A 14,581-nucleotide genomic window follows, 5' to 3' on the forward strand; every position below is an offset into this window, starting at 1 on the left:
CCTGAGCTCTTCCACAGAGCGTTCTCTGAAAATGGAACAAGACTTCCATACGAGCACTTTTAATAAAGTAATCCATAGAGCCAGCCTGCCCAAGGCCGTAAGTACCAAACCAATACAGGAGGAGTTTGGAGTAAAGGAAGAGGGAACTGCTATCTGTAATTGAGACCAAATTTCCAAACAAAAAACCTTCATTTCCACAATAGCAGGGCAGTATCAATTCTCCTACAGCACCCAAAGTCATATAGGACAGCAAGATTATCCCAGCAGGGATGTTTAACCATGTGAATTCCACTTGCTGCTGCTGGGGTGGGACAAGAGAAGAAAGAAGGGACAGTGTTTGCTTTTTACTTTTTTCATGAGTGACAGTAAACTTTATAAACTGAAGTAGCAAACTGAGCCATAATATATAAATAACTCTGTGACAAGTCTAAACTTCCTCAGGTTGCCCAGAGCAGCTGTGGCTGCCCGTGGGTCCCTCCTCAAAATGTCCAGGCCCAGGTTGGACAGGGCTTGGAGCAACCTGGGACAGTGGAAGGTGGCCCTGCCATGGCAGGGGTGACACTAAATGGGATTTAAGGTCCCTCCTGACCCAACCCATTCCATGGTTCTATACAAAGCAGCTCGTATAAAGTACTGAGAAGTTCCACAAAAAATATATTTTATTTTACAACATATACATATAAAACAATTGTTGTAACAAATGTCCTGAAGTATTTTCTTTAAGGCACCTAAGGGGAAAGAAAAACAAAAAAGAGAACACAGTAAGACAACATGCATTAGGATCTGGAATTGACCAAACAACTGTGACAGTAAGGACTTCAGTCCTATCATTGGAAGAATTTTATGGAAGCAAACGAGAAGACAGCCTGATTCCCTCTAAGTCCTTCTTCAGACTACTTTATTAACATCAGCTGTCAGGAAGTTAAGAACCCAAACAGAAAAACTAAGCTATGGTTCTTTCCAGCACTGCGTTCTGAGCATAAAGTTCCAAAAAATAACTCATCACTTAACTGACCATCAAACTCAAAAATAAAGGGGTTTTTTCCCAGTTAATCACTGCATACAAGGCTGGATTACACTTTGTTTCCTGAAGAGAGCAAGAAGACAGCAATTCCAGATGTTACAGTTCTACCTGCCTACAGTTCTTTTGCATTGTAAATCACAGGCAGTCTCCCTGAAGTTCTCCAACGTGCATAAGGAACTTAATGAGTTTGATTTGTTAAAAGAACTTACTTCAATAGTTACTCTGTCTCCATTTCTTCTTCAGTGCTCTGACAAAGAGGGGTAATCATGGCTTCTCTTATCTGAAATATTTCTATGATCTCCTGGTTAGAGATGACAGCAGTGTGTCAGTCAGCAGAAATGAATTATTTCAATTTAATTAACACCAAGCAGGTTATAAAGCTTCTGATACTATAGCACTATTTCAATTACTACATTTCTCCTGCACATTCTGAGTGAGGGACAAAAGAGAAGTGGGTGCTCAAAACTACTTTTTGTCTAAGATTTATTACAAAGAGTGAGAAAATTGCATGGATAACTTTACCTCCAGAGACAAATATTGTACATCAGGAAGAAACAGATTTCATATTTACACAGGCCATGTATAAAACAGTGAAGTCAGTGCACAGCTTCAAAGCACTTAAACTGACCAGGCTTCAGGAATCAAAGATGGAATCCCAACCCAAATTCTGAGTTTTCTTGCAGCTACAAACATGCCTTAGAGCTGTGATTGTTCTGGCATCCATAAGGTGCAGTGTTTCTGTACACAGAACACCTGCCCTCCCCAGCACAGCTCTCAGAGGCTTAAATAAAGAAGAACTGATCCAAAGTATGAAGTGCTCTCTGTGGTACCTTCCATTCTTTCTGGTCCAGACTTATGACCACTTGGTTCCGTGCTCCAGCTCTGCTGTCCTCCTCTCCTCCCTCACCGGGTTTTATAGGCTCTGATCAAAACACAGCATTTTCAGGATTTATCTTTGTAAAGTCAGCTTCCACCAGGAACACAAAAGCTCCACAAAAATCAGATCAATCCTACACATTCCACCCAGTTAGTCTCTGTCAGCAGCCTGTACCATTTACTGCTTGAGATACTTTCATAGTCTCACATCTTAAAAATTTAGGAACTTTTTTAAGAAGGACCTAAATCTTTCATTCCTGACAATATACCACCAAAGTCCTAACCCCACTGATATCCTGTGGGAATGAAAGCCAATCTTGTATGAAGAATGGAGAATTTCTCTTCCAACTATTGTGAAGCTGCAGCAGTTCCCAACTCTGAGACAAGAGAGTTCCTATACCCAAAGATATCTTTTTTCAGCCAAGTGTAATAATGTTCATGTAATTATTAGCAAAAATATAACTTGAAAGGTAATAACCTTTGATTTCTATTAGTAGAATTAATTTGTACAAATCAGCATAATGGTCTTTTTCCATACATTGATATTTGAAAAGACTCAATCCTTTCAGCTGCTCATAAATCTCTTCATGCCTTCAATTACATTCACTGCATATCCCCAGTTAAAAATATACCTAAAACTTGTGAACACATAACATGTAATGTTGTTACAGAAACCAATTAAGAGTATTTTAAAGCTTTATCTTACCTATTATTGGCAAGTCATTTTCATCCAGCTTTATTTCTGCAAGACCATCCTAAACAACAGTGGGATTTAAAGTTTCATAACTTAGAGTTTTCCAGTTAGGATAATGCACTGAAATGTCATATTTTTACTCCTTGCATAATCATAAACAGATACATCTACTGATAAAGAATCTTCACTGGCATACCACATAAGAAAAAACTAGTTTAATACAGCACTTATGCATAAAGAAGGCAGCCCATATAGCAACAGTGTGTAACTGCTGGATTATAAAAGTTATGCTTTATTAAAATTGTTGTTATTCTCTAAATATATTTGAGCTAACCCTTTATAATAACATTTCTATTCAATATGAAACCTGAATTAGTCAAAATATCCTTGGCAGTTTTCATCTTTTCCAGAATTAATTTTATTATTAGACAAACTAAGCATAGTTTTGAAGTGTAAATCCATGGGTTCAAAAACAATATAAAACCTTGCCCTAACATAGTTTTCTACAGCCTCAGTAACTCTTCCATACTCTGTGAGAATTCTTCTACATGTGCAGAAAATGTGAGCCAGAATCTTTTTTGATAAACATATTGACTGCAAAAATATCACTGCTGTTTTGTTGGTAAATTGACTGCAGTGCAAAAAAATAAAGTCAGTCAACTCTGTTTCCTTTTTAATTTGATTACCAAAATATCACAGACTGCTTGCAGAAAATAAATTTGTATTCCTCCTATTAAAATCCTAATTCTTCAACACCAAAGCCAGGACAAAACCCAGGTCAGTACTTCTAGGTAATTCTAGTATCTAAAGGGATATTTTAAAAAGATGTCATGCCTTACCCTGGTAAGGAAGGACACATGAAACACATTTTCCACAGTGCGTGCAAACGAGTTCGGATCAATCACAAAATCAAAGAAGGAAATGGGTGTATTAGCTGGGGATGCAAAAATAACTTGTTCAAACAAACAAACAAGTGGTATACAGAGAGCTGACAGATGTAAATACAAACTTAAGAGAGCCAGTGCACCTTTCAAAAGCTAAAGGGATGTTTTTCAATTTAGTTATAATCCAGAATTCCCAGCTGCCTGCAGTAACAGATGTTCTACAGAGTATATTATATAGTATATTATTTTCTTCCCTCATTTCCCCCACACAAATCCATATATTTGATTATTGACTGCCATCTAAAAGTGGCAGAATTTAATCAGGGGAGAGGATTTACATTTACTTTGCAGTCAAACAACAGCTGATTAGTGTTCATAAAAAATACATAGTTGGACATCTACTGGCAGACTTCATCTCATTTTGTCTCTGTAGTTTTAACCACTCCAAATTGTAGAAGACAGAGAATATTCATTTTCCCTAGTTAATGCTTAATTTAATCATACTTACGATCATTTTCAAAATGAGTTTGCAGTATTCCCAAGATCCTTTCTACTTCTTTTTCTGTAGCTTCTTGATGAGACTGCTCCATTTCTTTTAACTGGGAAAAAGAAATAGAAATTCACCTCAAATAACTGTTGTAGAATTACCCAAATATGCAAAGGGCTTCTTTTGAATGTGTAAGATAAAAGTTGAATTTTTCTCCCTACATGCAAACATAAGAAACACACTTAGGCAAACAGGAGACAACTTTGAAGAGCTTTAGGTTTAATTCCCATCTTCCAGTGTCAACCTGAAAGGCCATGGCTTGTATGTTTTGAGCCTGTGTACAGGTGTACGCTTACTTTTTAATAGCTCTGAGGAGCTGGGTTACACATTGCTACAGTCTGTGAGTTTAATGAAGATGAGCATAAGCAACCCACAAATCCTCCAGCTCCTCTTCTTCCCAGTACAAACTGTAACAACTCCTTTCTATCACTATTTGGATTGAGTAGGCTGCCTTTTAAAAGGCAGCAATCAACCATTTGCCTCTATATCTTGGCATTATCGCAGCCTCAGCTTCCCTGTAACAATATGGATTATATTTGTAGTTTCAGATGTAAGCCTCTTTCAGTATCCCCAGACTTTTACTTTTCTGCTAGTGAATGACACAACGAATAAGAAAACAGAAAACACAAAAAAAGTGGTTATGTGAGCTAATTAGCTTGCTGCTATTAACCTCATTTTAGTGCAAATGCCACACCCTGTTAGACACTTTTTAAAGAAAAATGGACACCACACTAATGTAAAGAAGTTTCTTATTTGTTTCCTTTCAAAGCAACAGGCAACAGAACAAGTAAGCTCCTAACTTGAAAATCAGTTTGTAAACCCTACTTCTGAACATGAAATTGGTCTGTAAATCACACTTCCTTCCACTCAGTGAAATACTGCAGTCTGCACAAAACAAATCAGGAAGCCTAATAATGGAATGTGAATCCTTTAGTAGAAGCTCAGAAGGAAAGGGGCTGGTGTGTGTGTCTCCAACTCCAGCTGGATGGCTGTGGAACCAACGAAGGATTGCTGACAATAACAACCAAGGAGTGCTGGTAATCACACACTGTGGGAAACAACAGGATATAGCTGGAGAAGGAACCATATGAAGGTAGGCAGCACTGTTCTGGGACAAACGTCCTTGTTCTGGCCCCTAGAGATAAGCACAGCACACCACAAGCATCTGAGGATCTTGGATGCTCCCCTCCCCCTTAAGGGTGGGATGTCAGAAATACTACAGTTTATAATTACAAACCCCAAAACAAACAAAGAATTTAAAGTAGTTTTTAATAACTATGCCAAACAAATGGTTAATAAAGGTAACACTTAACAAACCTGAGCAGGCATTGCCCGTTCTGCTTTGCCTCTGCTAGCTTTCTTCTGCCTCTCCATACGTTGCTTTCGTACAGGAGGCTCAGACTTGAAAGATCCCATCCTAACCAAAACACAAAGAACACATACATGCAAATCTGGTTTACACTGTGTGCTTAGGAATCTTTACACTGAGCAGTGGATCTCCTCAAGAAAGTGCAAAGTGATGACTGATACCTTAAGCTTCATCATATTTAGAGATTTCTGCAAAGAACCAGACCCAAAAGTTGTTCCAGTATGTTGGCAGCCTCATACCTTGTCAACACTCTGCTGTGACTTCAGTTTAACTCAGTTCAAGCCAAGGCATCAAAGACAAGAATCAGCCAAGGCCATTACCTTGAGCTGCAGTACACACTATTTCCTTGAAGAAACTTACATGTAGTGAAATGTAGGTGCTCTCCTGAAGTACTTGGGTGCTTCTTCCCCCAGTGTCTGCCAGGCATCACTGGGTAAAAAACCACCTGGAACATCCTCAGAATCATCACTTTCTTCCACTTCTGTGCGATTTATACCCATGAAGGTCAGCTGCAAAAGAAAAAAAGCTGCAATAAAAAATTACTTAGCGGTTAAGCCGTACATACATTCATGGTGAAACACTGTATTGTGGTGTTTGCCTGATAAATCAGCATTTAATACCACTGCCTAAGAGCTTTGACTTTCCTGAGATACCATGAAAACACATAAACACTCAAATTCACCCTTGTGTTCAGCAACCAGTGAAAGCCATAGGTAAATAAAGCTGCTTAGTTTCCAACACATTTTCAGTGATGTATGAAGTAGCAGAACATTACTCATATTGCACTTCAGAGCTCAGATGTCTCACAGTTTTTGAACACCACACACTCACAGGAAGCCCAGCCCCTCAAGTATCACAGACCTTATCTGGCCTATCCCTGCATCCACCACTGCACACTAACCCAGGAAAAATTTTTAATTGAACTTTATGTTTTTTATAGACTTAAGCAAACACTCATAATTCCTTGTTGATCTGCTGTAACATAAGGGGGCATTTTCAAGGAACAAAGAAGTCAACAGCCTGCTTCAAAGCTGTTCTGATCCGACTCTTCCCCTAGTACAAAGAGACAAACTGTCCAGTCTGAAAGCATTCAAGTCTCCCAAAGTCCCATTTCATGTCAGTGACATAGGGCCTCAAGAACTCTTTCCAAAAACATAGTAACCAGTAGACAGGATAAAGAAACTACTACTGAGAAACTACGGAAGAATGACTGAAAAAAGAGCAGATTTTAAGAGCACAAACTGACAGAGCCATGATAAGGCAGCAGCAGTGCAATAATGGGGGAGGTGTCTGCAATTCCCCTATTGCAGTGCTTAATCAGTAGTTGAAGACAATTAACAACAGTCACTAGAAAGCTTATCAAAGAAATTCAGGAAGAGCATTAAATTCCACCAGAACTGCCATGTACTGCCTGACAATCTGAGGCTTTATGGTTCTGTAACAAACAGGACACACCTTCAGCAGAAATGCTGGCACATTCAGAGCCTGCAACTTACCAAGTCTTCTGCAAATGCTGTTGAATCAAATGCTGACATCTCTGAGTGTAACTCATTGGCCTTCTCCTTGCCTATATTGGATGCTATAACAAGGAACTGGGCATCCAGTGCAGCCTCTCGTGCACGGCAAACTGTTACAGAAAGGGTTTTATGGTGATTAATATGTAATTGTCACAAATAGAATTATCAGATTCAGCACTGGAACAATCATGGCTTTAGTGCTTTGGAAATCCTTTTATTGCAATGACGTCTGACACACATAATCCTCACAACAATATTTCCATTTTAAAAAAAGGAAAGAATGACAAACCATGGAAAAGTAACAAGATGATCTTGAACAACAAATCCATTTTTATTGATATGTTTTTCATCATTCCAAGTGAAATGAACCCCTCTACACTGCTATCTTTTATGTGCATTACTGATATACACTGTTCCAGTGAATCAAAATAAAGCAAACTGTAATGACGTTTATTTTCTCACATCAACTTACTCAACCAATCTTCAACTTAATACATCGATTTTAAGTTATATAAAAATTCTGATTAAGTACTTGGACCTCACTCTTGCCCTCTTTTGTTTGTAAGGCATCATTGCCTCACACTTGGCCAAACACATCAAGGAAAGACCACAGAATTTGTTTTACCTCCATCAAAAAGTCTATTGGCTTCTTCCAAAGCTTCTGTCAGCCTGTTGCTTTTTGAATTTAGCATGGATTCTCGATTTTCTGTGGGAAAAGACACAAAGGAAATCCTGAATTACTTAAAACATAGAAGCACTGAGAAACACTGTTCTTGTTTGATGCTGACTGGAGGCCAGGTGCCCACCAAAGCTCCATCACTCATCAACTGGGCCAAGGAGAGAAAAGAGAACAAAAAGCTCATGGGTCTAGATAAGGGAGAGATCACTCAACAGTAAAGTCACTGGGAAAACAGGCTTGACTTGGGGAAATTTAGTAGAATTTCCAAGAAATAAACAAACCAGTCCCTAAAACTGTATGCTTGGTCACTTCCATAAAAAGGCAGGATCACCTATAAACTGCAGTGTAGCCTCTTGTAAAACAACTGCACAGATTTATCAGGTATTTACTAAACAATGAATCCCACGTGTTGCTGAACTTGGCAGTGCTACTGACACAACAATGGCCACATTTTTGTAAGGAAAACAGCAAAACTCACTCAAATGCACATAGGAGGAGGACTCACAGACCTGTCTGGAAAAATGCTAAAAACTACATATCATTTTTTGGAAGTCTCAATAACAACTTTCTGGTCCAGGCACATAATGATACCTGCAGTTTCAAACTAAAGCTCAGACATCATGAAAGTGAAATTAAAGCATTTCGCTGCGTCTCTAAAGCTGACTGTTCTCCTGCACCAACGCAGGCACCGAATGTGTGCAAGCGCAGCTAAATCCCTCATAACCTCGCTATCCCAGGGGATGCAGGAGAGGGACTATACACAGGACGGGGGGAATGGCCTCACACTGGAGAACGTTTAGATACAGGGAGAAATTCTTCCCTGTGCCCTGGCACAGGGTGCCCAGAGCAGCTGTGGCTGCCCCTGGATCCCTGGAAGTGTCCAAAGCCAGGCTGGACAGGCTCGGAGCAAGCTGGGACAGTGGAAGGAGTCCCTGCAACGGCTGGAACGAGAATACCCGTAAGGTCCCTTCCGGCCAATCCATGATTTGCGATTCCCTGCTTCCTTGGGAGTCGAATTTCGATCTAGAGCATCGTTAGCCCGAGGAACCGGAGTTGCCAGGAACGCTCCTACGTTTCCCCACACGCCCAGGAGCGGCCTCCAGCCCGGACCCCCCAGCCGCAGCCCCGGCGCTCCCCCCGCTGCCTCCTTACGCTGCACGGTGGAGATGAGCTCCCGATACTGGCTGCGGATCATCCTGTTGTGCTCCCTGTCCTCGCCCTCGCCGATGTTCAGCCGCCGGAGCCTCTCGCCCGCCGCCTCCTCCTCAGCCGTGTCCTCCTGCGCGTGCGGCCGGCGCGAGCGGCGGCGGCGCAAGTCCGGCGAGGAGTCGGCGCTGCTGCCGGTGTGCGACATGGCGGCCGCGGCAGCTGTCACCGGGAACCGCGGGATGCGGCGGGGACGACACCGCCCCGCGTGTCTGCCGGGCTTCCCAGGGTGCACGCACCGAGTCGAGCCTGCGCAATTCGCCTCAGAGGATCTTGGTGGAGGGGTCTGCGGGCGCCGCCGGTGGTCGCTGAGCCGCTGCGCTCTGATCGCGATCTTCCATGTTGGCGCTGCTTGCCGCCCCGGTTCTGCGCGGCCTGCTCCACGGCAAACAGGGCTGGGCCTTTCTGACTCGTCGCAGAGGCGGTGACCAATCTCTCAGCGTTCCTTTGTCATCTGCTTCCTTCCTCCGAGTTCCGGTCGTTGCCCGGGGCTGGGCGCTGTGAGGGCGGCGGGCGGTGCGTGACGCCCGGCGCGGGCGGGGCCGCCGAGGCCGCTCCGCTGCGGGCGCGGCTCCGCCGCCGCCTCGGGAGGGCGCTGCGGGAGCGGAGAGCCGCGGGCCGTGAGGAGGGAGGCGGGGGCAGCCGGCATCTGAGGGGAGCGGGGGGAAGCGAGAGGGAACGGGGCGCTGCGCTTGTCCCAGCGCCTCTCATACAGCCATCGGTCTGTGGAAGCGCCTGAGCTAGTCACTGAGCAGGGATCTGTGCTCTGGCAAATGAAATAAATTATCGGGTCATAGAATGGTTTGGGTTGGAAGGGACTTTAAGGACCATCTGGTTAGAATCGTGGAAATATCAGGGTTGGAAGTGACCTTCAAGATCATCCAGTTCAACTGCCCAGCCGTCACTGTCACTGTAACCCCTAAAGCACATCACTCAGCTCCTCCTGAACACCCGCAGGGATGGTGACTCCACCACCTCCCTGGGAACCTATTCCTAATGCCTAAGCACCTAAACAGTGAAAACAAATTTTCTGATCTCTAATCTGAATGTCCCCTGTCTCGGTTTAAAGCCATTTCCTCTGGTTGTCTCACTGTAGGCCAAGCAGAGACCGGTCCCACCTCGCTGCACTCTCCTCCAGGTCAGTGCTGAGGACAGCGATGAAGGTCCCTGAGCATCCTTTTCTTGAGCCTAAAAACCCCCCAGCTCCCCCAGCCATTCCTCAGAAGAGCTCTCTGGAAACTCTCCAGCACCTCCATGTCCTTTCTATAGTGAAGGGTCCAACCCTGAATGTACCACTTGAGGTACAATGGGAGAACAGGGGGATCATCACTTTCCTGGTCCTGCTAGTCCCTGCAAAATATAAATCATAACACTTAGCCCTTCATTGTTGATTAATAGTATTATGTTGTTTTAATTATTGTGGTGGGGGTTTGAAAGTATTTTGGGGAGTATTTTCTTAAACATCATCATAAATCAGCTTGACTCAGTATATAGACATGGATCTATTTCTGTTTGCCCAAACCAGTACTTCAGCTGGACTACAGACTGCAACTATGCACAAGCTACCTTTCAAAATATATGTTTAAAATATGTATTACTTCAGTTTAATATTAATAAATTATATTTGAGCTCTTGAACTGTTTTCTATTCTTTTTGTGACTTGTAGAGTGCTGTCAAATTTGCATTGCAAATTCAATATGAGTAATTTGCTTTCAGATGCTGACACAGAAAGGCTCAAGAGAGGATCCAGACAAGACTGGGCCCATTGTACACTGCAGTACACAAACACATGGTAAAAAATATTCAAGATGCCAATACAGGCTTAGCAAATGTGAAGTACAATTTTTTAGTGTCATCTCACTACTTAATAAGAACTCAACATTCCACAATATTGCAATACCTTGCCCTGCGTTTTTGTTTTGAGTTCTACTTGTCCAGATGATCAGATCTGTGCTTTCCTAGCTATCTCCTATCTATGTCAATTGTTACTGTCAACAGTGAAAATGGTAGGTGAACAAAATGCCCTACATGCAGTTGACTGAAAGATTTTCCAGTTGTCTTTACAAACCAAGACTATTTTTCATCTGATGATCATTCAGTTCTCATCCATGCATATACATAAAACCTTATTCTCATTGAAGTGGGAAGAGTCTCGTAGAGGAATCCTAAAATAAACGTTTCAGATCTACTGTGTGCAGATTTCATCATTCCCTCTTTTGCTCCTTTCAGGGCGCAGAAATGAATGTAGAGTTTCTGGCATTTAGCAGCAGATCTTCAGCTGAATGTTGTATAATTTGTATATACCATGACCATACAGGTACTGCATTTCAGCAAACAAAAGTCAGTTTCCATTATCACCAAATACAGAGCAATAATGTGGCTTTTTTTATGGTGCTGAGCAGTGAATTACAAGAGGGATTCACAGTGCACCTCAGCTTGGGAACTGCCCAGCACGACGGTGCTCTTACCTAGAGGCCCTAAAATGTGGATCTACCACTGTTTCATTTACTATCAAATCTATTCACTTGTCCAGTTCTGGAAATTGGCCTCCTGATGTGAGTATCCCTGATTTGCTAGCAGATGTTCCCAGCCATTAATGGAAAAAGATTTGTCTTTAAATGAGACCTTTTAGTCACTGCCCAGGAGTGTTGCTTATGATTTTAAAGCATAAACCTTTTTGCATTTCCCTTGAATGCACCAAAATAAATGCTCCTGTACAAGATGAAGGGATAAAGCAAGAAATTAGTTGTCTAAAAACATGGCAGCACAGGATTGAAAACATCAGAAATAAAACATCTGAAATATTTGGCATTCAGCTGCCAGCTCTGCAAGCAAACACAGATGAGGGAAAACTCTTTTAATGAGTGTAGCTAATTTAAAAAAAAATTGTTTTAGTAATGCAGAAGTGTGAATTAGTATACTTGGTTCTTGCAGCAGATTTTATTTCTATGTTTACAGATAATCCTGTGGGAGGTGAAAATCTGGCATCAGATATTCCCTCAGAAGTGTGGATTAGGTTACAGCCCATCACATCACCATATACATTGTGCCAGTCTAAGAAGGTATTTTCAGAGACATATGAAAGAACAATTATTAATAGAACTGTGAAAAAAAAAAGCTCCCAGTTTGGTGAGATGTCAAGGAAAAAATCCTGTTAGCATCAAACCCTCATTGGCACCAGGAACCATTTCTTTTTATGGACTTAGAAGGTTTCATTAAGTGAAAGACTGACACCAGGTCACTACAACAACATGTGGAAGTCCTGCTGCTGGAGACCAAAATGCTGAAAACCTTCCACTTTTTCTCTACAATCAAACAGCAATGTAGAAAAATAAAATAAAATAAAATAAAATAAAATAAAATAAAATAAAATAAAATAAAATAAAATAAAATAAAATAAAATAAAATAAAATAAAATAAAATAATAAAATCTTTGCAAGAAGGAGTAGGAAATATATACATATATCAGTGGTGCCTCAGAGTGGAGAATAGCCAGACTGCTGCAGCCTTGGTGGTCCATCCAGAACATCTTGAATGGAGGAATAAACAAATTAAAAACAAATGCTGAACAATGTCAGATTTTTGCAAAAGCAGAAAGCCAATAAGTTTTCTAAAGATTTGTTCACATATTTTGCATAACTGCACGGCAATTTTTTGGACATAAAAATTATAATGCGCTAATCATTTTTGTATTCACAGAAAATTCATAAATTCACTATTTCTTATAGCAATCTGTAGAAATTATCACCTCTTAGACCTTGCCATACTATGCAAACAATTGACTTAAACCTAAGCACTTCTGGGATAGGTTTAATCTTATCCCAGCATATCATACCTTGTGCTGATGTGGATATATTTATTTTTATGAGTTTAAAGGCCTGTAACTCACAGCCTATTAGGAAAGCAATGGGTTTTTTTTTCTTTTTGGAGCAGTGTATTCCAAGGGAGGATTTATAAAAGTAGCATGTAAGTGAAAACATGCTCTGCTTACAGGACATTTCTGTGATTGGTGTGGGTTTCCTATTGCAGTGCCATGTGCTTTGGGGGTTTATGGTTGAGACAGCTCTGGGCTGAGGTGGCACGGGCTGGTTCCTTGAAAGGCTCACACATCTCACACTCCAACTCCAAGCACCCCATGCAAAGCAGTGCTAAAAGCTCCACCTCATCCCACCAGGGAAAAGACAAAGCTGCATTCCCTCTCTCCTGCCCATGTGGGCAAGGGAAAACTGAGCACTGGCAAAGGAATGAAGAATGCAACGGGGGCAGAAGATTTCTTTTTCCTTCTCTCCATCCTGCCAGGTAATCTGCTAGCATTCCTGGGCTTTCAGTGTTTATCCTGAGCTCCAGCAAGGCACTCCTTAGGAAATATGCAGAGCAGTGCTGCCTTGCAGTGGTTTCCTTAAGGCAGCTGTCAATTTCAGCAGTCCTGTTGTTATTTACATTTATCACGTGCTAAATTGATCCATTTTCCCAACATTTGCTTGTGAGGTCAGTGAAAGGGACAGCCTGATACTTGGAAGTTACAGTGCTGGAGTAAAAAGCCAGAGGGTAGAATCCCAGTTACATTGGTTTAACATGGAACTTGTCTCCCTGCATTAAAAAATCCATATCCCAACAACAATAACAACACAGTGCCAACGTGCTGCACAGGACCTGTCCCTTGTCATTCCCATCCAGCAACTGAGAATTCCTGTGCAGAACTGATGTGTCATAGCCCCACAGCTCCCTGGGTCAGATTCCTTACACTTCATAGCTCTCCAGCATAGTGTTCTCAAACATCAGCCAATTCACATTAATAGAACACTTTCATGTGATCCAGGGAGAAAGGGGATCCACACACCAGCCAGGAGGGAAGGAGTGCAGAAGGTTATAAAAATCAGGGACAGAGTGGTGCATTTTCATTTTTAGTCTAGAGGAAAATTGGGTAAGTAATTTTTTATTAGTTCTTTAAATTTAAAAATGTCTAGACTCAAAACAGTTTACTAATTATGTTTTAGACATTACAAAAAGGCAAAGGGAGTGTCTGACAAGTAAAAGACTTTTTTTTTCTCTGTACCAGAAAAAAAGAGTGTCTCCTTTGAGGTTCTATAGTTTCATGATCTCTTGTATAACTTGTTTTACAATCCCATACCCTATATAGTGTGTCTACAGGATGATGTCTTGTTTAGTCAGTATCTCTCTAAGACCAAGAGACTGATCATTAAATGTGCATGTCCTAAAATAGCTGTTTTAAAAACAAGTTACAACATTACAGACTGTCATAACTATTTGCAAATGCTGGAGCTGTTAAATGTGGCTCCCTTCCACTTGTTCTTCTTTTTTGCAGAAACAGTTCTAAGGGTTTGTGTCAGAAAGAGATTGCTTGTTGTTTTGAAGTTGCCATGTAACAACAAGAATGTGTGTTTCTCATGCAGAATTTCAGGGATGAAATGAGCTGGCTGCTCACTAGACAGATTATGGAGATGTTTGATGATGTTCTGAAGTGGGAACTGTCTACGATGTTTTGTCTTTCATGCATAGCAAAGTTTGTTTCAGGCTGTAAAACACAACACTGAGCAGTTGTAGGTACAATATTGCCTCTGGTGACCCAAAACTTATAGATCTTCAGGTATTTGAAGTCAATTTCAGTCTTACCCACTAAGGAGAACCAAATAAATCAAAATAAGATGAGCAAAAATTTAATTGTTACTGTTTTTAACGTTGATGACATGACATTGAAGTCCGTTGTCAACGTGTAAGTCCGTGGCAACTTCAGTTATTTCAGGATTTTATTACTGAGCAGGGT

The 14,581-nt window shown here is 41.4% G+C and overlaps 2 protein-coding genes across 12 annotated transcripts in view; one reads left to right on the forward strand and one right to left on the reverse strand.

The window, feature by feature from the left end:
- Positions 1 to 634: 634 nt before the first annotated feature.
- Positions 635 to 9,234, reverse strand: NSMCE4A (NSE4 homolog A, SMC5-SMC6 complex component). Its single transcript, XM_084210549.1, has 11 exons — positions 8,743 to 9,234; positions 7,537 to 7,617; positions 6,891 to 7,021; positions 5,755 to 5,903; positions 5,343 to 5,442; positions 3,987 to 4,077; positions 3,434 to 3,528; positions 2,607 to 2,655; positions 1,855 to 1,946; positions 1,234 to 1,325; positions 635 to 728 (listed from the first exon to the last, which is right to left on the reverse strand). Exons 1-10 carry the CDS (start codon positions 8,942 to 8,944, stop codon positions 1,242 to 1,244), a joined length of 1,074 nt encoding a protein of 357 aa, XP_084066675.1. The 5' UTR covers positions 8,945 to 9,234; the 3' UTR covers positions 635 to 728; positions 1,234 to 1,241.
- Positions 9,235 to 13,605: 4,371 nt separating this feature from the next.
- Positions 13,606 to 14,581, forward strand: part of TACC2 (transforming acidic coiled-coil containing protein 2) — a 128,899-nt gene continuing 127,923 nt past the window's right edge. For 9 of the 11 annotated variants that reach the window (XM_084210589.1, XM_084210590.1, XM_084210592.1 and 6 more), the window contains exon 1: positions 13,606 to 13,720. The gene's annotated coding sequence lies outside the window, so the exon portion shown is untranslated. The remainder of the gene's footprint in view (positions 13,721 to 14,581) is intronic. The other 2 variants (XM_084210601.1, XM_084210595.1) reach the window with 2 other exon arrangements.

Source organism: Fringilla coelebs, assembly GCF_963513975.1.
Source record: "Fringilla coelebs genome assembly, chromosome: 8".
NCBI lineage: Eukaryota > Metazoa > Chordata > Aves > Passeriformes > Fringillidae > Fringilla > Fringilla coelebs.

What these genes read in the sequence shown, in the direction of transcription:
- NSMCE4A (XM_084210549.1), bottom strand. Translation starts at nt 8,944, where the DNA reads ATGTCGCACACCGGCAGCAGCGCCGACTCCTCGCCGGACTTGCGCCGC. An exon ending in GCTCATCTCCACCGTGCAGC is followed by an intron (nt 7,618 to 8,742) that starts GTAAGGAGGCAG and finishes CTTTTCCCACAG; the next exon opens with AAAATCGAGAATCCATGCTA. An exon ending in ATGTGTCCTTCCTTACCAGG is followed by an intron (nt 2,656 to 3,433) that starts GTAAGGCATGAC and finishes ACTGTTGTTTAG; the next exon opens with GATGGTCTTGCAGAAATAAA.